The sequence below is a fragment of the Erpetoichthys calabaricus genome, chromosome 8 (genome assembly GCF_900747795.2).
Source record: "Erpetoichthys calabaricus chromosome 8, fErpCal1.3, whole genome shotgun sequence".
NCBI lineage: Eukaryota > Metazoa > Chordata > Cladistia > Polypteriformes > Polypteridae > Erpetoichthys > Erpetoichthys calabaricus.
This window is the reverse complement of record NC_041401.2, coordinates 47,291,768-47,316,691: the sequence shown is the minus strand read 5'-3', so window position 1 is coordinate 47,316,691 and position 24,924 is coordinate 47,291,768. Positions and strand designations below refer to the sequence as shown.

General features: G+C 36.8%; 1 protein-coding gene across 1 annotated transcript in view; it reads left to right on the top strand.

The window, feature by feature from the left end:
* The window catches only part of lrp1bb (low density lipoprotein receptor-related protein 1Bb), a 2,167,948-nt gene that overhangs the window by 2,133,155 nt on the left and 9,869 nt on the right, over positions 1 to 24,924 (top strand). Inside the window, exons 85-90 of the mRNA XM_051931086.1 lie at positions 2,288 to 2,459; positions 6,282 to 6,386; positions 12,710 to 12,786; positions 15,428 to 15,518; positions 15,614 to 15,764; positions 15,973 to 16,047. Coding sequence (XP_051787046.1) covers positions 2,288 to 2,459; positions 6,282 to 6,386; positions 12,710 to 12,786; positions 15,428 to 15,518; positions 15,614 to 15,764; positions 15,973 to 16,047 — 671 coding nt within the window. The remainder of the gene's footprint in view (positions 1 to 2,287; positions 2,460 to 6,281; positions 6,387 to 12,709; positions 12,787 to 15,427; positions 15,519 to 15,613; positions 15,765 to 15,972; positions 16,048 to 24,924) is intronic.

Genomic DNA, 24,924 nt, shown 5'->3' with positions numbered 1-24,924 from the left:
GATGGAGGTAAATGTCTTCAATGACAGGGAGACTCTTGCCTGTGATGTGCTCTGCTGCCTTCACTACTCTCTGTAGTGATTTCCGGCTGCTGGCAGAGCAGCTCCCATACCAGACGGTAATGCAGCCCGTCAGCGGACTCTCGACCACACTCCTGTAAAAGTTTGAGGTGATGTTGACATTCATGCCAAACTTCCTCAGCCTCCTCAGGAAGTAGAGCCGCTGGCGAGCTTTCCTGACCACACTGTCTATGTGAAGGGTCCACGAGAGATCCTCATAATGTTTACTCCGAAGGAACTTGAAGCTGTTAACCCTTTCAACTTCTAAGCCACTGATGTAGATGGCCTGGTGTTCTCCGCCTTGCTGTTTCCGATAGTCCACGATCATTTCGTTGATTTTGCTGACATTAAGAGACAAGTTGTTATCCAGGCACCAATTACTCAGTGCCAGCACCTCCTCTCTGTAGGCCATCTCATCGTTGTCAGTGATAAGGCCTATGATGATTGTGTCATCGGCAAACTTGATGATGGTGTTTGTGCCGCGTTTTGCAACACAGTCATGGGTGAACAAGGAATACAAGAGGGGGCTAAGCACACAGCCCTGTGGCGCTCCTGTGTTTAAAATGAGTGATTAGGACGTGTGTTTGCCGACTCTCACCACCTGGGGCCTGTTTGTGAGGAAATAGAAAATCCATCTGCAGATGGTTGTCCCCAACCCAAGGTTGTCAAGGTTCAAGACGAGTTTTGAGGGGATGATGGTGTTGGATAGTGTACCTTGACAGTTTTAGAAGCATAGCATTAATCAGTCATCGACTGCTTGACTCTCAGAATTTTTTTTTTTGCTATAATATCATCTAGCATAACATTAAACAGTATTTAAACAATTTTTAGTTGGTAAAAGGTGCACAGAAGAAAAAAAACCTGTAAGTTCTGGAAAAGCACATAACTGATACCTTATACTATAGGCTGGGTATGCTGACAATAGAACTAAAGTCACATAATCTATAAATATGTCATATCTGAGCAAGTTAAATTAAAAAAAATCCTAAAAGCTGAAGCAAAAACATTTCTTTTCTTTGTCAATTGTGTAGCCTAAGCCCCAGCCCTTTCATAGCAAATGCCTGTCAGTCAAAACAGAATACCTGGACCATCTTCTAGTTCCAGTTGACAATGAAACAGGATAACAAAATTGTTTATCCGTTGATGATATTTATTTTGAAAAAAAAAGAAGCAAGTTTTGAAATCCCCTTTCCCCAAAATAGCACAACAGCTATAAGCTGTATGAAGGAGAACTGCTGTTATACCGATTCTTATTTTCTGTCATAATGCATTTTTAACATAAGTTGCAGTCCAGCACTTTTCTTAAATCGATTACAGTACATACAGTTAGAAAAAAATATAAGCATTCTTTAAAAAGTAAATCTAAAGCATGTATTTAGTCAATGTTAAATGAAAACTTATTCAATAACTAAATAAAGTAATACAATACAGGTCATATATATTCATGTGAAATATATATAACTTTCATGAAATCATGTTTACACAACTTCTGGGTATGACCTGGAGATAATTTCCACAGTAAGAACAAGCTTTCATAACTCTTGTGGTTGGCCATCTAGAGCTTCCTCTGGCAGTCCCAGATGTTTTTGCTGCCCTGAGTTCCATTCCAAACTAAAAGGTCAGGCCACCTCCAAGTCACCTCTCAATTATAATGAAGAGCAGGGAGCCATGTTAAACTTAATGAGCTTCCTTCTGACGCCTATTGACCTCAGACATATTAGTGTTTCTAGAACACATTTAATAGCCAAATACCATAACACCGCCTGTTGGTGCTAGACATTAGGGTTCCTGGTAGCCCAATTTCTGCTCTGAGCCCTTAAAAAATAAGTGCTGTCCTGGTTGTTATCTTGCTGTCACCCACATAGCAGTAATGGATTTAACACACAACTCTAAGTAGAACAGGATGTCAGTCCATTATATATAAACACTTTATTGAATAAAAAGAAACAATTACCAATATAACAGGAATGCAGTTCTATAATGAGATCTAGTGCTTTTTTAAATTAATTTGTTCATTTTATTTTAAATGTGTGCCACCTTTGGGGGGAACACATCTGATTAGATAACTAGAATATATATACTGTCTTACTAGAGATACTAATTTCTAACCTTTTCTCCTGATAGCCTCATGGTGTCATATTTTGATTTAACAAAGTAGCCATGAACCATAGAAAATAGGCTTCTCAAAACATAATGAAACATGTTTTGTCTTTTTTTTTTTTTTTTACAGATATCTGCCATCATTATTGCATTAATTCAGAAACATGTTCCATTTCCAATCAGGCTGTTGATTGTGTTTGTCCTCCTCGCTATGAAGGATTAAAATGTGAGCTGGATAAATGTTTAAGATGTCACGGGGGACAGTGCATTATTGATAATGAGACTAGAGATGTTCTTTGCAAGTAAGTTAACAAACTTAAAGATTTTATGATTTCTTAATCCTGAGTGGTTTGCACCAGCCAGGGAGAACGTAACAGTAAATTACTGTGCAGGACATTGTATGAAAATCAATAGATAACTGAAATAACAAATTTGTTGTACATAATGTAGAAGAGAAAGGTAATAAAATCTAGAAATGGCCTATTTGTATTTAGAACATTTTCATTCAAGCCCACCAGACTGATAGATCTTGGGAATACATTATTGAATAAAGACTTCAGGCTTAAGAAGGAAAAGTGCCTTCTCTTGTAATGTACAAATAACCTGACCAAGTGTGTAAAATGATAAAATGACTGCTTAATTAATTAGAACGTTTACAATAAAAACAAGTGATTGCATAACACTTTGAAGCAAGATTCTGCAGTTGATGAAGTGTTGGCTATACACATCGTATTTACTTTAATTTGAATATGTCACTTACATGTTATTCAGTAAATTGTATATGGGCTATTGGCCTTCAAAATTTAGACATAGGCTCTGCTACCCCTGGAGTTTCTAAATTCCTCATGTGTATATTCATGGTTCTTCAGATTTTTTTTTGAAAGTCAGTGTTACATTAAATTGACTGTACATTCTATATTGCCTTGGCCTTATGACACTTGTATGTACTGTGTGCATGTACATTACCTTGCAAATGACAGGAATTTCATTCTATTCACAGTTCTTGTCACGTTTTTCAGAATCATTCAGATTCCTGGAAAAAATAAACAGACCTTGAAACTTGAACTCAGGTTTAATTGACAGGCCATGATGTACCAAAGAGGACCCAAAAATTCACAGAATTGTTAAAAAAAAACTTTTATTATAAAACTTACAGCAATTCCTGTCTTTTCACTTTCTGTGGTAGAAATTTAACATCTTATTAAAGAAGGAAATACCCTCTAACAGTACAAATCAGTTATCAGGCAGGAGAAAAGCTCTTCATTGTATCTTTCAATTACTCCTCAGCAAAATGCCTTGGAGGGAGCATTCTTCAAAATCAGTCTGTTACAGCCTGGTCGGAATGATCACAATGGTCAGAGAAACAAAGACGAGAGGTTCATTTTATAAACTATTGAATTTACATACTGTATCAATCAATACAAACATTTACTATGGTTGGTTCGTTAGTTTACCCCAAATGACATATCCTCTTTAATAAAACCCTTGTGTGCATCCAGTGTCCGTGTGTGTGTGTCTTCTGGTGAAGTGCGCATGCGTGGGGCACGGTGCGATGCTTCAAAGCAGATGCTTCAAAGGCTGCCTGACACATCACACAAGACAGAGAGGGCGGGACCTATAAAATATCACACGGCCGATCCAAGCGAATTTTGGTAAATGAGATAAGACCTAAAGCATAACGCACGAAAAATCCAATCGGGTACTGAGACGCGGAGACCAGCTTCTCCAAAGAGATGGGATTAGTGTTTGTTGTTGTGCAAGTGTTCACTCTGAGGATGTTAGATTTGCGATTAACAAACTTGGCCCGGTAAAGTGTAAAGTGTCAGTCGATGAAGGGGTTTTCCTAAATATACGAATTTTCATGATATTAAAATACGATGTCTTTTAAAAGTAGATTTATTTTCGCGCACATAAAATCCGTTGCTGGGGAGACGCCACACATACAATAATCAGCTGCACGCCAGCACAGATTAAAATACTTGCTGGGCAACTGCACAGTACTTGCTGGAGAGACGTATTACTACAAGAGAAAATTAAAGGCACACAATACAGTGACGCATATTACAGCCACATACAAGCCAGTATTACTGTAACAGAAAATAGATGGTCCCTTGCCATTTAATATAGGCTGTTCCTACTAATGTTTATGCACTACTGTTCTAGTGACCGTTATCGTAACGGGCTTAATGTCTAGTATAAAATAAAAGTCTATTATTTTATATTCTGGTTCTTCTTATACCTTTGAGTTGAGCCACCACCCTTGAAATTTCTGTGCATATAACAACTGTCCATTCTGGTTCTTTACAGGACATCTGCTGATTTCTTAGTCATCTTTCAGTACATTTTATTGTTCACTTCACCTTTATCTGGTTTCCTGATATGCCAGAAAAGGTTTCTGACATTTATTCATACTTTATGCTATTTCTTTCAGATGAAAGCTATGTTATCCAAAAATGATTCTTCCACACTTCACAATACTATCCTTGAGATGCAATAAACCTGTCCCAGCGCTTCTCCCATTCTTAGAAATATTTCCTGCGTTCATCTTTTCTTACCATGTCTAGAGGCTCCTGCATTTTCTTCTTGGATTTCTTCCATGGTAGCAAACCTTTTTAGTCTCAATTTTAATTTTCAGAACAAAAAAATGTCACAGGGAATGAGCTATAGTGAACACAGGGGTATAGAAGCAACAATCACATTGCTTTTGGTCAAAAACTCTTTGACTGACAGGTGTAAAATATTATTTTGGGTATGTCTCTTCTCATGACGATTTTTCCTGATGTTTCCCCATAGATGCGTAAATGTAAATAAACTAATTAACAGTCTATCCATGTTTGTCAATGCTGAACAATGTCTCTTGATCTGTCACAATGACTTGAAGAAAAGAAAAACCACCCAAGTCCCGTGCATGATTATAAAATAAACTCCAGAGATATGCCCTTGATCAAACATGATACCATGGTTGACTGATTACAGTACACCCTGCTCCTGCATTATTGACCAATTCCAGGAATTTTTGGGTTCCTCCTCTTATAAGATCACAGGAAATATTAACCTATGTTAACAAATGAAATACCAAAAATAATTTATTTGAAAGCAAAAAAAACTATATTTTGTGTTGATATATTTGTGTACAAGTGTACAAACAAAACAGAAACACTAATTCTAAAAAAACTAATATTTAATTTAATATGGGTTTTTCTCTCCTTCTCCAAAAACATCTTTATAGGGTTATATAATGAGTCTAAATTTAGTTTCCATAAATAAGAATGGTTCTGTCTGTGACTGTGAATTGTGGTGGGTTGCCTCGTATTTTGTTTATCATATGATAAGATGGGATGTGCATCTCACTGACACTAATGGATGGAAATAAGATGCAATTTGTTACACAGCATCATTCCTGAAAATTCTTGTAATACATAATAATAATTACTCACTACTCAAAGTACTTAAGTGAGTGGTAAGTCACTTCAACAACCACTAATGCGACGGCAGCCATTTTTCCTCCAATATGCTCACTACACATCAGCTGTTAGGTGGTGAAGTGGTGATAGATAGTTAGCCAATCAGAGACAGGGGATTATTAGGGGCCCAGAATGACTAGGCCATGGTGCTCAATTTAGCTAGGACATCGAGATACGTCCTACTCCTTATGAAGTATGCCCATGGATCTTTTATGACCACATAGAGTCAGGTCCTCTGCAATTGCAATGTCCCCCTGGGGAAAAATAAAGTTCTATCTATCTATCTATCTATCTATCTATCTATCTATCTATCTATCTATCTATCTATCTATCTATCTATCTATCTATCTATCTATCTATCTATCTATCTATCTATCTATCTATCTATCTATCTATCTATCTAAAATTCAATAGATTTTTTATCTGACATGTTATGAGTTACTTATATATTCAGTTAAAAATTGCAAGCCTTAGTACAGCACAGGAAGCATCGATGCATGACATTTTTTGAACACTGAGCTTTGACTTCACTGAAATTTATTTAAGAACCGACAAGAAAGTCTCACTTGACTGATTAAACTCAGATATACATTAAATGGAGACACCAGAATTATCTTAGGTAAAAATAAAATTGTATACATATTATTTTTTAATTTACAGTTGTACAAATGGAAAAATAGCATCCAGCTGCCAGTTATGTGATGGCTACTGTTATAATGGTGGAACTTGTCAGCTGGACTCAGAGACAAACATGCCCTTTTGCCGGTAAGTAACAGCGAAATAAGTTAGTGGTATCTACTTAAGATTTTAACCGGTTAATTAGATTGTACTTGTCTTATGGTAATTTAATATAATTTGAATTTATAGTAAATGCAAAGAAAGGCAATCATAACATATGTCAGTTGTTAACAAAATTCATCTATATATTTTCTTTTTTTTGAAGAATAATTCTGTAGTACTAGGGTGTTGTACCATGTTAGCCATTATGAATGTGGTGAGATGTCGATTGCCTGAAGAAGGGGCCTGAGTTGCCTTGAAAGCTTGCATATTGTAATCTTTTTAGTTAGCCAATAAAAGGTGTCATTTTGCTTGACTTATCACAAGAATAATTCTGAAATAATACACAGCCAGCAGACTGACCTCTGTGCAAACCAAAATTTGTTAAAATTATAATGCAACAGTTGTTGCCTGACTTCAGATGTGCAAAAATTTTCTAATTAAAAAAAAAAAAAAATAGAAGGGCTGTGTTTATAACTACTTGATACTGAAGGTGTGAAATTCTGTATTATTTCACATTTATAAAAGTCAGTTTTTAAATTAACTGTAGCATCTCCACATTTATCTCAAGCACAAAAAAAATAGAAGTAGAAAGAGTTTACTTTAAAAAAAAGATAAAAATGCAATGGTAGAAAGCAAAAACGTTTGGCTCTCTTATAAATACTTAAAGCAAACTTAAGTGTAGGTGCAGAGTTGAGTCAGTCTTAATATTTATGTCTGATAGCATTTTATGTCTTTTGCATTTGACAAATGTCATTGTATAATTGGCAGGTTTTTTTGTGACATTTGAGTTTAAATCAGCATTCTCTCAAATTAGCATTTCAATTTTCTTGATTTTGTATTTAAATCTGTATTATACCTATGCTGTTGTTAAATGTAATGTTGGTTATATGAACAACAAAACAGGTTTATTAAAACTGATTTGTATTTCTGCATCAAGCTTATGGCCTAGTAACAGCATAGCCTGAAGTGCACATCCTTAGAAATGTGACTACATGTTGTGTAAACACAAACCCTACGCAGACTCCTATAATTCAGATTGGCCAGATTGATAACTACAGTATGTATTTCCTGAGACATGCTTCAATTCGTCTTCTGCTATTCTGAATTAAACATTCCCGCCTACATTTCAATGTATCATTCACTTTTTTTGTGTTCTACAAACATGACCAACTACAGTTCAGGCATGTGACTGTAGCATGGTGTGATGCAGAAATATAAACTCTTTCAATGGCATATTGCGCATAGCTATAGTATAAGCTTGACAATAAAGTATAAATCAGCTTTTATGCCTATGACTTTAGATAAGCAGACTTTTTAAACAATGCTAAGATGGTTCTAAAACAGAAATGAGCAAGTTACCAGTTTGTCTGCATTTGTCTTGTTGGGTGGTTGTACTTTTTAAGCATTTTGTTAAGTTGCTTGAAGAAATTAATTTAAATCATTTTAGCATAAGGCTGCAACACTCAATAACCCAGAATGACAAAGCAAAAATAAAATTGTATGACTACTACAACCCCCAAGTGTGCGCACACTGTCTTCAAATTAAAACCTGCCCACTGCTCCAGACACCTTAGTGCACTTTACCACAGTTCCTTACCTAACACTAAATCCCTGAAGCCTACAAAAAAAGTTGTAATGCCAGGCCACCTTAAATTCCTTTGCACTTCTTCATCAGCATCTTTGTTTTGCAAATGTGTCAGTCATCACTGGCAGCAGGCAGCCTGCTCATTCATCTCCCATCAAGGCAGCTGAAGTCAACTCATACGCTGAAGTCTCTTTATCTGGGTGCGAGGTGCCTGGAATTGTACAGGGTAAATAATATATTGTTATTTGGAATACATACATTTTGTGTGTGTTCCGTGTCTACAATGACCTGGGTAAATGTAGGATGACAGGAAATGTGAGGCAAGAAATATTGAACACATAACTAAAACAGAAACTTTTTTTCATGTAATAGTAATAATGACAAAATGCTGACATGTAGTGTGTAATGTGTGAAGACTAAAGTCCAAATATCAAGTGAACACTTTCACAAGAGGTATAACAAAAAAAGTGTGTTTTTATTCAAGAATATAACTATAGAAAAGGAAATCATTCAATTTACATATTGCTGTCAATGAGTAAAACTCGAAGTCCAAATATCAATCAACAGAAAGCGTCTGCTTGACTAGTGCAGAAGTAAGAAGTGCTACCTCATAATCAAGAAGTTGCGGGTTCTCCCCATATTATTATTACTATTATAAAATAAAAACATACATTTGATTTAAGTCTGTAACAATTGGTGTATATTTTTGCTACCTGTAAAAGTTAGTGTTTTTTTATGTATTCAGTTTTATTCTTTCAGTCACGTTCACGTAGTACAACGAACTTTACCCAGATTGTTGTAGACACGGAACACACATGAAATGTATGTATTCCAAATAACGATATATTATTTACCCTATACAATTCCAGGGACCTCACATCCAGATTAACAGACTTGAGCTCTGAGAATATTGCATTTGACATCAACTGAATCAGTGGGGGATGGGATAGTAGGCTGCTTGCTGCTTGTGCTGATTGACACATTTGCAAAACAAAAGACACAGATGGAGAGAAATTTAAGGTGGCCTGGCAATAGAACTTTTTTGTAGGATTCAGGGATTCTAGTACTAATTATGTGCAATCAAACAAAGTGACCACAAATGGACTCTAAACAAGGCATATACAATGGTGACCAATAGAATGGGATGTGTCTCAGCCAAATTTCAAGTTTCCTAGCAAAGGGTATGAACACTTGTACCAGAGTGTGATAGTTGATTTTTTTTATTTTTAAGAAATTTATAAAAATTCCTAAAATCATGTTTTCGCTTTGTTATTCTGGAGTATTAAGTTTTATTTGAGGTGGGGGAATATGAACTTAAATTAATTTAGTACAAGGCTGTAATATAGCAAAATGTGAAAAAGTGAAGGGGCCTGAATACTTTCTGAAGGCTCCGTTCATCATGGGTAACATTAACAATGCAACATTTTTTCTTGCTTTGACTTTTTTTTTTTTTTACTTTAGTCTTTTATGTTTTTATGTTTCTTATGGATATGGTGGGTTACTCATTCATAATTATAATAATGCAGTGATGGAACAATTCATGCTTTGACATACTGTATGGTCACCAAGTGTACATCCAATAGAAGTTTAAAAATGTGTTTGAAAAAACTATTTATTCTGACTTCAGTTACATTTTACTACAATTCTACAGCTGCACAGCAGGGTTCAAAAATCAACGCTGTGATGAGAAAGTGAATCCTTGTGATTACTACTGTCAGAATGAGGGGATTTGCTCATTAACTGCCTTTAACGAGCCCAGATGCAAGTAGGTTTCACACTTAAGCTAAACACAGTTCACCACTTCATCAAAACATTGTCAGCATGATTTCAATTTAACTGCAATGCACTTGCTGTCTCATTTGCTGCACATAGTTATAAAGCAAATGCATTCACATCTCATTTTTGTGTTGGACTGGGAGTCAGGGAAGCTGCAGATTTAAGGACTGGCTAATACTATATGCTAAAGAGGATTTTTTTCACACTTATCACACTATCGTACAAATACATATTGTAAAACTATTGACGCATAGTTGTTTAAAATGAGACTTTTTTGTACTTTTGCTTACTTGAGCATTTTCGTTGCATGCATCATATCATCTGTGGAAAAATGACAAATTTACAAACCAAATTCTTGTTTCTTTTATAAATTTCCATTTACTGTATGCAAACTCGCTTCCTTTCCAGAATGACAAAAATGAGCTAGTAAAGGATACATAATGAGAGCCTGTAGCTTTTTTGGGGCTGTCTGCCAGGGAGAGAGGTCTCTTGCTTACATTAAAGCACTTGCAAGTTTAACTCAGACTTTTTCACTGTTTAATCCTGATTCTCTACATCCTGTGCCCTTGCCCCCAATTCACCTTCTGACAATAAACTAATTGAGTCATTTGGTTTTAAGCTCTCTTACTGGCTCACATTTATCAATGCTCCACAACCACTTTGAGGATGGAGGATGACTGTAGTTTTACAAAAGGAACACTAGGCAATAATCACTTACTTGTGCCAAAGGGGCACTACGCTAGAGGTCCCACACAGTGCTCCTGGTGTCCCTGATGCTCCAATTAATTAAAGAAAGCCAAAATCTCCAGGGTACCTCTCTCAGTCTTGCTCATAAGTTTACATACCCTGGCAGAGTGTGTGAAATATTGACAATTGTTTGGAAAATATAAGTAATTATGCAGAAAGCTTTCCTTTTAATTAGGGAGTGTGCTCAGGTGAAGCAATTTATTATCACATAAGTGTGTGGTGCCCTTTTTAAACCAAAAGTACACCATCCCTACTATGAGGCATGGAGTTAGATCTCTGATGTTCTCGGGATGTGTGAGCTGCAGTGGCACAGGTAACTTAGTGAAAATTGATAGCAAGATGAATGCCGCATGTTACCAGAAAATATTGGAGGACAACTTCCATTCATCAGTCTCTAAGATGTGCATGGGACAAACTTGGATCTTCCAACATGACAGTGATCTAAAGCAAGAGACCAAGTTGACCATTCAGTGGTTACAGCAGAAAAAAGCGAAGGTGCTGGAGTGGCCTTCACAGTCACTTGACCTCAGTTTAATTGAGCCCCAAATATGCAGTTCATGAAGGGTAACCCAAGAATTTACAGGACCTGGAGGCTTTTCGCCAAGAATAGGAAGTTCTACCACCTGAGAAAATCAAGGGCCTCATCCACAACTATCACAAAAGACTGCATGCCATAATTGATGACAAAAGGGGGCAATAAACAGTAGTAAGGACTAAGGGTAGGCAAACATTTGGACAGGGACCATCTCATTATTTTCCTTATTACTGTGTTTTGTTTAAAGGTTGTGCTGTTCTGTGATGCCTTATAGTTTAACTTGGATTCCATTAAAATTAAATTAAATGTCATTTGCCTGATCAGTCATCTTTTTTTTAAAGTATTTTACAGTATCTTACAAATTCTGCCAGGGTATATAAACTTATTAGCACAACTGTGTGTGTGTGTGTGTGTGTGTATATATATATATATATATATATATATATATATATATATATATATATATATATATATATATATATATATATATATATATATATATATATATATATAGTCAACCTAGATAACACACTGATTGGATTGGAAATGTTGGGGCACAAAACAAGTAACCCCATTTTATATTTTCATTGTGTAAATAGGTCCACCAAGGTCCTTCTGTATTGCAGAGTTACTGTAACCTATCATTGATATTGTGCCCAAAAATGCTATTCAGGGACCTCATTTTGGTCACTTTTAGTTACAGTCTCAATTTTTTTGTGACTACTTAGAGCTCATGACCACAGGCAAGAGTAGGAGATGTAGAACGTTCAGTAAATCATAGGTTTGTCCATGGAATTAGCTCTACTATGATGTGGTTCAGGAGCCATGAAGCCTCTTCACCTATATGAATCTGTTCACCATCCTCTCTATCCTAAATTGGGATGAAGACCCGGTAATAGCTGAGCTCCTCCATCTGGAGAAGCTGTTGATGCCTTACCCTACAGGAAACTTGCCACTGTTTTCCACGAGAGGACCAAACCTAATTAGTGTTCAGTTATCACTAAGGCAGCAGGCTCTAGCTGGAGAACACCACTGTCCAGCCTGGCCAAGAGATGGGTCCTGATATCCCTGTTAGGCAAGATTCTCCTAAAATTATGAAAACATTTGTGGGGTCAAATTATGGATTGTTCTTTAACTAGTCCTTCCCCATAAGCAAAAGACAACCATGTCTAGAACCCTTATCTCTGGTCAACATGGCTGTGAGATTTCTTAAGGGGAAATAAGTTACTCTCCACCAGGCCAAAGTCATAGTTCTAGGGGTGAAATGAGTAAACCTAGAGACATAAAATATTGATTAAGTTTATATAGTGTACAGAATGCCAAAGTCCTTATCTGGAAAGGCTGTAAACTGAATTTTATTTACATCTGTAGGGATTCAAAATCAGCAAATTTGATTTTTTTCAAATAAGTTTAAATGCACTACCTTCAAACTTTTTCAGACCCATACAAAATCATTATCTCCATATCTGTGTTGTCAGAGTCAGTGTTCTTTCCGCATGGCTTGCTATGATCCCACTATTTTTTCCTTGTACTTTAAGCAGGTTGGTTATCTAACTATTAATGCATGCTTCAAAATTCACCAGAATGTAATTTCTCTTTCTAGTGTTTTAGGCTGTAAAACAGCTGTCACCAATTAATTTTAACTTCTTAATTGGCTTATTTTAGGTGTTCAGCCAACTGGTCAGGTACACAATGTGAGAGACCAGCTCCCAAGAGCAGCAGATCTGACAATACTAGTGGGAGTAAGTATTTCAGTCGAGTGTATGAAAAAATCTGTTTCATCAAAATTTTCCTTGATAGTTACAGTTGATAGAAAAGTTTGTGCATGTACTGCTACTAGTTACAGAGCAGAATCTTATGTTCAGTATAATATAAATAAAGACAAGATGTGTCTGTATATAAATGTATATACTGTATATGTACTGTATGTATATATGTACTATGGAAGAGAAGGTCTGTGATATGGTTTGCATATTTGCAGCTGGAGATCCACAAAGGGAGAAAAAACGAATCACGTATCATAAAGTAGTGTTTATTCCTGAGCTTTCAACCCCTGCCAGGGGTCTTCATCAGAGGATAATGCTTAGACTTACAAGAATCAAAGGCAATATATTGCAAAACATTACGTGGAGGGGGTGGCTAAGTCAGTGTGATGGGGGGGGGGGGTATTGGGTGTACAGTTTATTTATTATGAACATGTTCTTCTTAAGTTTGCATATGCTGGATTTATGTCCAAGTGTCTGTTGATGGTGTTCTCATTTGATAGCCAAAATTCGGCCAGCTCTCTGCCACTTTTAGTACTGGCCTTAATTTGCTATATATTGCCTTTGATTCTTGTAAGTCTAAGCATTATCCTCTGATGAAGACCCCTGGCAGGGGTTGAAAGCTCAGGAATAAAAACTACTTTATGATACTTGGTTCATTTTTTCTCCCTTTGTGGATCTCCAGCTGCAAATATGTACTATGTGTGTGTATATATATATATATATATATATATATATATATATATATATATATATATAATATATAATATATATGAATACACACACACACATATATATATATATAAATACATACACACACACACACATATATACAGTATATATATGTATAGTCATGTGGAGACTTACAGTTCCATTTGGGACTGGCCATTTGGCTGTATGTCAGATTGGCCATTGTCAGTCACAAAGTGCATAGGTCTTTGAGAATCTCTGGGTCTGTTGTGGGTCAGTGCCACGCAGCCTGTTGTCATGCCACTTACTGCCCTTCCTGCACTGCAGTTTGGAAGTGCCACCAGCTGCAAGTATATATCTCTGCATCCCGGAGGCTTAACCCTGGAATACCAAGTAATTGGAAATTACACTGATGGGTAATAGTAGAGTCTAGCTGCAGACCTCCATAGCTTTGCCCTTTAACAATGTGGGTAAGATTAGGGTCTTGACAGTACTTGGCATTATTGGAGTCAGGTAGCCCTCCCACTACCCAAATTCTTCATTTATTTCTTCATGCTTCTCTGCGATTGATCGATTTTTCATTTGGGACAGCTCCTGCACCCCCACCCCTGCTAATTTACAGTTGTCTAGCGCCACTTATAATTCTAGTAGGGACTGAAGACTAAATTGGTTGTAAATGGAAAGTACCAATTCATCTGTTATTCACACCATCTCATCAATGAAAAATTTAGAGAGAACATTCCAGGCACCGCTGCTACAAGTACGCGATAAACAAAAGGCGTGCAGCTTTTGCTGTAAACGGGGCAGGTTTTGGTGACTTCTAGAACCTCATTGCCCTATTGTTTTCTTATAATCCTTGGCCATAAGTACGAATGGCCTCAAATAGATCGGCCTAAATCAAAACATGACCCTGTGTGGGCGTGTGTACGACTATATCATAACTACTGTATACAGAACATCATCATCAGTTAATCCTTATATTATGCAGCATTTTTGTTTTGAGCCTCTGCAAGGCATACAGTTTGAATATTTTCAGATAATGATTTATCACCCAGACTGGTATAATAGTTGTTACACCTTTTATTTTGCCAAAAAATCACATTCCCTCACTGTTATTTCTAACTATGTACAGTATTAGGCTGGTGCCCAGTCCAGGGCTATTTCCTGCCTTGCACCCACTCTTGTCATACCAGTCTCTGGTCCCCAGCAGCCTTGAACTGGATTTTGCAAGTGTTATTTTATTTCATAGAAACGAACTTGACAAAATAAACTATCCATCCATCCATTTTCCAACCCGCTGAATCCGAACACAGGGTCATGGGGGTCTGCTGGAGCCAATCCCAGCCAACACAGGGCACAAGGCAGGAACCAATCCCGGGCAGGGTGCCAACCCACCGCAGGACACACACAAACAGACCAAGCACACACTAGGGCCAATTTAGAATCGCCAATCCACCTAACCAGCATGTCTTTGGACTGTGGAAGGAAACCGGAGCACCCGGAGGAAACCCACGCAGACACGGGGAGAACATGCAAACTCCACGCAGGGCGGACCTGGGAAGCGAACCCAGGTCCCCAGATCTCCCAACTGCGAGGCAGCAGCGCTACCCACTGCGCCACCGTGCCGCCCCAAAATAAACTATTACTGCCGTAATCTGTGTCATTAAACTATAAAGACATGCATTTGTCCTGGCAAAGCTCAAATATATGTTTAACTATGTTAAATTAGTTTTTTTCTTTAGAAATATACACAAAGAATGCAAAATTTTACTTCAGTTTAAAAAACATGAAATATATGTTTCAAGGCTAATTCATAATGCTATCAAATTCACTAGCATTCTATAAATATGAGATCATTTTATGATACTGACAGAAATTAAATATGCATGACTACCACGTTTTCCTAATTATCTGTACGTTTTTCCCACAGGAAACATAGCTATCATTGTGCCACTTGTTCTGCTTGTTATACTAATAACTACAGTTGTGGTGGGTGTCCTCATTTGCAAAAGACGACATTGGTAAGATTGATAGATATATACTCAGAGAATATATATAAATGCATACCATATTCTATTTTTACTCAAACTTAGTTTTATAAAATAATGCACTTAAGGGGGAAGAGGACTCAACGGCAACCAATGACAAATGGTGGCATAAATGTTGAAATTGGAAATCCCTCTTACAATATGTATGAAGTAGATCACGACAGTCTTGAAGATGCAGGAAACCTTCTCCATCCAAACTTCACTTTGGATCCACATAAGGTTAGCAATTTATCATATTTTCACACTGTCATTCTTACCAGAATGAGGCATTTAAAATGAAAACATAAGCGTTTAAAGCTATACGTGCCTCACTGAGGCACAAACAAGTTAAATTGAAATCCTGGCTAAATAAAGATGCATATTTCTTTTTTTTTAACTATCTTTGATTTTTTGAGATATTAAAAGTCTGTACATCTGTTTGTTTTAGGGCTGGTGTGTGAAGTCCACTAACTCTCGCGGCTTGCCAATTCATGCAATCCCAAAGGAGATAATCTCTGGACAGGTGATTCATTTTGTTTTATTTTTTTTGTGTTTATTTACACTATTTATTGATGTGTCCACAGAAGAATAAGTCAAAAAAACATTTATTTTACATTCATGTAAACTATAAACATAGAAGATGTCTTTTTATATGCTAATTACTAGCAATGACCGCAAATGTGGACACTCCACTTGCCATCTGCAATGAAGTAGAGCAGTAGGCAGTTCTGCTGTCATATTACAATGGTTTCCAGTTTTAGGGTGATAAAACAAAACATGTATGAAAATGAAGCCAGAAATTCCACTCCTTCTGTTAACATTCACACAAATAATTAGCCATTATTAAGCAGCATTTATAAGACTTATATGAATGGTTAGGTACACGACTTCTAGGAGGTTGAAGAGGTTTTATGTTTAGCAAAATGCTTGTGTGCAATCAAGAACCACAATTAATGTGTGTTTTTTTGTAAATGACAGTAATGAATGCTTCATTTTAAATATTTTTAATAGTTATCATGAAATCTTAGTTTGTTTAATGTTGCCACTGATTAGCATTAAAAATATATTCTCAAAGCATCTAAAAAACTTTGCAGACTCTTTTAAATAAATAACAAGAGTGGCTTTTATAAAATAAAAAATGAATGTATCAACTTTGAGATGATACTCCCAAATAGGCTGTTGTGTAATCAGATATCAGAGGACACCATTACTTGACTAGAGTCCATCTATATGTAACTCTTCTTCTTTTTCTTTTGGCTTCTCCCATTAGGGGTCGCCACAGCGGATCATCTTCTTCCATAGTCCATCTATGTGTAACTAAAATATTTTAAACAAGTTAAAGTAAACTACATCTGTTAGTAAGTAGTAGTAGTAGTAGTAGTAGTGGTAGTAGTAAGTAGGACACATACTTGTAGGCACTAAGAAGCCTATGGCAACTTTATAGGAATATTTCACCATTGGGAATTGTTTGCATATGACAATTGCTTTATGTGAGAGTAGCTGTTTTGTCTTGGTAAAGTAATATATTGCTCTACTTTCCCCTATTGTATTATTAATATGTAGCCTTTGTCAGAATGCCGCAAATCTCACAGACTTACCACTGTTTATAAGGTATTATAGTATATAACTTGCTCCCCACCTTCCCTTCTACATCTATAACCTCAGGCAATTAGGTGTAGTAAAAGACAAGCAGGAGTTAAGTTACAATTTAAGAAATGTATTATTGGTAATATTCATAAATGATAACAATATGCAAAGTACATTTGAATATTGGCAGCCATACAACCTGATAAATGTTGATGTGTAGTTTGAGGCGGCACACAAACTTGTTAGTTACTTAAAATGTCTCTAGTTAAGGTATCATTGGTGGTCAGATTTCTTCAGAACAGGCCACATGCCTGTCTCAATATGGCTGCCAAGCTGTGGTCTTCATTGTGTTGTCCTTTTCAGTTCATGCATCAGTATGATAAGAGAGAGAGAGTGAGGGAGTGAACAAATTTATAGATTTTCTATCCAACCCCTAGAGCCAATAGGACATCATGGTAATTAAAGGCTGCTGATACAAGCCAGTTCCAAACAGCCATACTTCAGACCAATGGGGTAATAGAACAACTTCACACCTGCTACCCCCCCCAAAACCATATGTTAAGGTAAGCTTGGCAGTTAGGCAGCCTGGCTTTCCTGCGGGGGGGTTGAGAGAGAGACTTTAGCAGAGAAACACTTGCCAAACTGGTTTAAGGCACTTCCCCCAAATCCTCTTGTAAAATTCAAAGAGACTCAGTCCTGGTGGGGAGATTGTAAACATAAGTGCTTCTCACTAATGTAACACTAATATTACATTGCTTTGCCTAAGTTACAAATAAAGACATACAAAATATTGATCAACTTATATGCGAAGTATCACATCACAACAGTAGCAAAGCAAAAGAAATTAGGAAAAAGGAGCAACATATCTTCACTATATCTTGACAAAAGACACGTAAGGAGACTTTGGGATGATACTGAAAAGATACCATGGCTTGAAGAAAACAATATTGTTGCACATCATTCTGAGATTATCATCTCTATTGTTAAAGCATGAAGCTACATCATTGGGTTATGGTAAGAGTTCTCTTCATAAGGATAATAAAGTCTACCTAAAATTAAAACAGAAAGGTGCAGAGATGCAGAGAACCTGTTGCAATCTAAATCAAGTGGCGATTTAGTGCAGGATAGTGAATCAAAAGGGCCATGATACAATGTTTTAAAAATTATGCCAGTTTCTGTGATTGATCAGGTCAATGTCTGGACCATAATCAACAAACCCCTAATTCACCCTTCTTTGGCAGCTTCATGATAGTGCTGGTTCTCCAGTTGTCCAGAACCATCTCCTTTTCCCAGATGCCTTGCAGGATTTGCTGTACAATGCACGGTGTCACTTGTTCTTCAGCATTTTAGGCCATACTCTCATGAAACAGAGCATATTAGGTGTAATTATATACATGGATCCCACCATTCCTTACATGTTTTTAGAAAACTTGACAATTTCTCAAAATGAATTGAATATAATTATATTATCTACCTGTAGGAAACTGATATGGACTTTGTATATATTTAGCCAATGATAAAATAGTGCTGTTGCACCTTTTTTATTTGTAGTGGCAGAGAAAGCCAAACAGTATGTGGTGTTTTCCCATCAAGCCCTGACTCTAAGCTTTACTGGAAAACTCTAAAGAGAGCCTTGAAAGTGACATGCAAAAGTCCTTTTCACTCCTTAAGGCCTGCAAAGCTAAAGCCAGCACTAACCCTGCCTTTCTCCAAAGAGCAAATAAACACCACATACAAAAAGTACATAGTCCTTTAGGATCAAAGATGAGCAGAGGATATTCCATTTTCACGCAGATATGTGAAGAAATCTTTCAAAAGTTTAAAAACTGTTTTTCAAGGACAGATTGGATTTGGGTATTTCACAGTGCATACTATAATTAAGAGATATGAGGAATCTGTAGAAATTTCTGTGCATAAAGGACAAAGACACAAGCCTAAGCTGACTGCCTGTGATCTCCAAACCCTCAGATGGCACTGCACTTATCAATAAGCGATATAACCACATGGGCTCAGGAGGTCTTTGACAAGCCTTTATCAATTAACACGATACATAGCTACATCCACAAATGCCAGTTACAACTGCACTGTGCAAAAAGGAAGCCATATATCAACAGTGTCCAGATGTGCCATTGACTAATGTGGGCTTGGAGGCATCTGGGGTGGACTATCACACATTGGAAATGTGTATTGTGGTCGGACGAATCAATATTTCAGGTATGCTTTGGAAGAATTGCATATCTTGTCCTCCAGACCAAAGAAGAAAGTAACCATCCAGACTGTTAATAGTTACAAGTCCTGAAGCCAGTGGGTTGTGTCAATGCCCTGGGCAAGGACAACTTGCACATCTATGAAGGAATCATTAATGCCAAAAAACATTTAAGATTTTGAAACAATATATGGTGTTTTCAAGATGGAATCTTTTCCATGGACGCCCATACATACTTCAGCAAGACGATGCAAAACCCCATTCTGCATGCATTACAAAGGCATGGATGAATAGGAAGAGGGTGCGGGCTCTTGACTGCAGTCGTGACCTGTCCCCTGTTCAGAATGTGTGGCACATTTTAAAACATAAAATGCGACAACAAGCATCCCATAATGTTACATATCTTAGGACTTGTAAGAAAGAAGAATGTAACAAACCTACAACTGAAACACTTAATAAATTGGTTTCTTCCGTACCTAAACTTTTATTAAATGTTGTAAGTAAAGGTAATTTTACAAATTCATAAATTCTTTACTGTCCAAACATTTTTTTGCAATATGTAGCAAGTATCAAAATCAAAGTGTTTATTTTTGAAGAAATGCATTAGTTTTGACATCAAATGATGGGCTGTTATATTGTTTTCAGGTCAAACATCATTTACAACCATTTACTAATCGTTGTTTTCTGTTTTTATTTGCATTTTCCATACCTTTTCTATACCATGCATTATTGTAGGTAATAAGGATATTGTCTGTCTAAGTGGGACAGGCAGTCATTTGCTTTGAAAAGTTTATTTTCCAGCTTTTAGCTTTAAATATCTATGGAGCCTTGAGACATGTTGCAATTTCAGATTCCTTTGTATACTTTGGAGATAGATAGATACTTTATCTATCTATCTATCTATCTATCTATCTATCTATCTATCTATCTATCTATCTATCTATCTATCTATCTATCTATCTATCTATCTATCTATCTATCTATCTATCTATCTATCTACAACATGCAGAATTATTTACCTGTTTTGAAATTAATACATTTTTATATATAATAACGCTACTGTGGCTGTTCATTTGTCTGTCCAGGATTTTAAATCACCTGTAGCTCGCAAACCATTTGACCTATTGACCTGAAATTTGGTACACATATACTAAGCGGCGTATACTATCCGCTTTCAGGGTGATGATTGACCTCCAAGGTTATTCCTCCTTTTTTTAGTTATTTTATTTTATTGTAGAATCAACTCCCGGCAGCAGCCAGCAGGGCGGCCGTGCAGCTCATGTGTATGGGAGCCGTTCTCATCCCTACCACCTTCGCCGTCACTTCCCCTACCTCTTCATATCTTAAATTATTCTTGAGGCAGATTGAAGACTTAAGCGCCAGCTTAAGTAAAAAATTAAGGAAAATGTACTAAGTAATTGCAACACAAACACTGAGTTAATCAATTTTAACACAAAAAGATGCCAATGAAAGAAGAGAAGCGGGCTGCTAGGGTGGAGAAAAGAAGAGCTGCTCAGGAAGCAACAAGCACATCAACCACTGAGTAAACGAATGCTAAACGTACAGAGAAAGAGGACGAAAACTAGGAATGCTCAAGTCAAGTGCATTAGTGCAGTGTGCTGTTACTGGTATTTGTATATTAAGTGACTTTTGTTATTTACCAAAAAATATAGTCTGAAAGTAATCAAGTGATTTCAAATTTTAACTCAGCAGAAACTAAAATGAACTTTTAAGTTCATCAAGTCATGCTGTACCAACAGAATGTCTTGGATTTATGAATATCCAGAAAACAGAAAACGAAGAAGTAATCATTATTCAGCATATATATATTCTAGTAACCTGAAAACAGTTTAGTGTTAAATATACATAAGAAAAAATATACTCACTGATGAAACAAGTATATTACAGTTTCATTTTGCTCTCAAATTATATAAAAGAAATTATTATACATATCAGTTATATGTGTAGAGGTATGCAGAAAACTGGATTCTTTATATTTTACTGCCTCTTTGAAGTCAATTCAATACTGCAGTAATATTTCTAATGCCATCATTTAAAAGAAACACAGGAAACCACAATACTATGTTAATTAAACTAGATTGGACGCATCTTAGGATCAAATTCATTGAATTATTTTAGTATACTGTAATATTTCCTTTCAATATAAAATGATAAAGAACATATTATAGTAACTACTCTCACTATCAGTATAAAGCATGTCTAGCTTGCCAAAGAGAGATTAAGCCAATCTCTGCATCCTCTGAAGATCTTTTCATGTGTGCATAGGTGAGTTTGGGGTTGCATTTGATGTTTTACTAGACAAAAGGAAGTTATTTGATGCACAAAGCGGTGATAAGACAGGAGAATGGTATTCCTTGAATTGGCAGTAAAAGGAAAAATATAAATGAATGCTTTTCTGATTTACTGTAATTGACAAAGCTGCATTACACTAAATGTTTATTTACCTACAGTACATAATATTGCCAAAAATATAATTAAATTGTACACTGTGCAGAAGTCATATTCAAAGCAATGCAAAATGAGTGTCTTGATATCTTAGTTGCTGTTATGATGTAATTGATTGATACTTTTTAGACACATCTATGGTATTAAGTATACCTTCACTTTAGTGATTCAATCTAAAATGATTGTGTGAGCTTTTCTAAAATACTAATTTACAACAGAATTGTAAGTATTAATTTATATTGTTTATAACCTCCATTGTAATTATTTAATGCCTAACATAGAATTAGATTTAATTATTAATAAAGGTCATTACTGTCAGCCAGTAAGAACTATGCTGTTTAAATTACTAGAACCCCATTACATATTGAAAAGATGAACTGATTGTTATGTAAAGCCAATTATTAAATACCTGAATTGTATTAAGTTGAGCAGTAGCTCTTAACCAACAACAGGAAAAGTATTTTCTGACAAATTGTATTTCACAAAGAAGTATTAGGATAGTGATTGAATTACACTGTAGGTATAATGCAAGCTTATTGCCTACTCTCAATTCTGAAAGGAAAGGATCTTGAAATTTCCCTCTCATTATTCTGCTAATTTGATCAGAAGCTTTTTTTTTTGTCATTTCCATTATTTCATGGGGAAAAAAAAACAGAGAGCCAAACATCATGTTAAACTGTCTGTTACAAGTAAATATTTCTGAGTATATGCAACCAGCAGTAGATGATACACTTGCTTGAGTGACACTATGTCAATTCACATTGTGAGGAAAGAAGCCAAAGTCGTTCCAGGCAGTAACGTAGGCAAGGAAGTAACTTTATTTGAGTAAGATATCAATATAGCACAAAGAACGCAGAAATGTTATAAATAAAGTCTTATATCATACCAACTTAGAAATAACAGTATTTAAAAGGTAAAAGCAAAAAATGAATCAGCCGAAGATGAGGACAATGTGCATTATTCAGGGCTACTTCTTTTGGGAATTTGAACACTATGATATGTTGACAATTCAAACAGTACCATGCCACTTTACTGGTGAATTATTACACTGCACAACAAAGGTTTTGCTTCTTGAACACTGTTGGGTGTTTCTTATAGATTTTTGGGTGCTGATCACGAATATCACATCAAAATTTACATACCATCACATACTGTTTCAGAGAAATCTTAAGTTTTGTCAGGATTTTTTCTTATATTTGTATCCAAACATTTTTGCTCCCATTAAGTGACTTATCAACAATGGGTTGTGCAGCCTGGGCATGTCCAGGCATGGAATCAGGCCAGGTTGGAAGCTGTTCTGTGGAAGTTGACATCCTGGGTAGGTCTGAACGAGCTTGACGCTGTCTCAGCATGCTGTAAAGGTGGCTTGCATACACCGATCCTGCTCATTTGGTTAATATAGATAGTCAGTGTGTATGTATAGTATCTGTAGCAACATAACAGTAAGTAAGCTTGATGCTATAGACGTTTTGGTATCAGGCAATATGTCTCGTCAATGTCATAACAGCCGCGATACATTCTGCTATATCTGTGGCGAATATACACTTGCGCCTCAGAGACGTTGGATGACTGCTCTTGTGAAGAAAGCTCATCATCTGTATTTCGGCTGCAAAATTGGTGATCAAGACAAGGAATTGCCGCCTCACATTTCCTGTGCGACATGTGCTGTCAGTCTGAGAGCCTGGCTCAGAGGCACTCGAAAGACGATGCCGTTTGCTGTTCCGATGGTATGGCGAGAACAGAAAGACCATGTGACAGACTGTTACTTCTGTTTGACTAATGTGTCTGGTTTCTCTGCTAAAAACAAGAAGTCAATTGAATATCTTAATCTGCCTTCAGAAATGCGACCAGTGCCACATGACAACAGTCTTCCAATTACGAAACCACCAGAGGATTGGACCATAGACGAACCAGATGAAGAAACTGCAATGCAGGGTACTGACAGTGACATTGACCCGGATTTTGAACCACGCTCATCAGGTGATCCACATCTGATAGCACAGTGCTAATTGAATGATTTGGTCAGAAATTTGGGTCTGTCAAAAGCAAAAGCAGAGCTGCTGGGTTTGAGACTGCAGGAATAGTGTTTGCTGTCACCAGATACGAACATTTCTGTGTTTCAAGGCCAACATCATGATATAACCAAATTTTTTGCACAAGTCAACAGTCTCTGTTTCTGTTGGGCCAATGAAGGATTGCTCTCGGCCTTGGGTTGTGATCACAACCTGGAAGAGTGGCGTCTCTTCATTGATTCGTCAATGTTAAGCCTGAAAGGTGTTCTGCGACACAATGGTAACGTTTATCCTTCAGTTCCTGTTGGCTATGCAGCACACATGAAAGAAACGTATGAGAATATGGAACTGTTGCTGAAGCACGTCCAGTATAGCAGGTACAACTGGAATATCTGTGGAGATCTTAAAGTCGTTGCTCTGTTACTAGGACTGCAGCTCAGCTATACAAAGTACTGTTGTTTCATCTGTGAATGGGACAGTCGTGCCAAACAGTCGCACTATTCTCGACAGAACTGGCCACTCCGTAAAAAGTTTTTTCCAGGACAGAAAAATGTGGCACATGAATCGCTTGTCAACCCGGCAAAGATATTTTTGCCTCCTCTTCACATAAAACTGGGACTCATGAAGAATTTCGTGAAAGCACTGAACAAGGAAGGCGAAGGTTTTTGTTATTTAAGACGGATGTTCCCAAGAATAACTGATGCCAAGATCAAAGAGGGCATTTTTGTTGGCCCCCAGATCAGACATGTTATAAGTGACAAGCAGTTTGAAGATCTGTTAGTTGGGCCGGAAAAAATTGCCTGGAAAGCCTTCAAAGACGTTGTTGACAATTTTCTGGGCAATTACAGAGCCCCAAACTACATTCAGCTTGCAGACAAACTTCTCAAAGCATACAAGACAATGAAGTGCAACATGTCACTCAAGATTCATTTCCCCCACTCACACTTGGACTTCTTCCCCGCAAATCTCGGTGCTGTCAGTGACGAACACGCTGAAAAGTTTCACCAGGACATTGCTATGATGGAGAAACGATACCAGGATAACTGGAATCCGTCAATGCTTGCTGACTACTGTTGGACACTGCAACGTAATGCACCAGACATTGAATACAAAAGAAAATCAGGAGCAA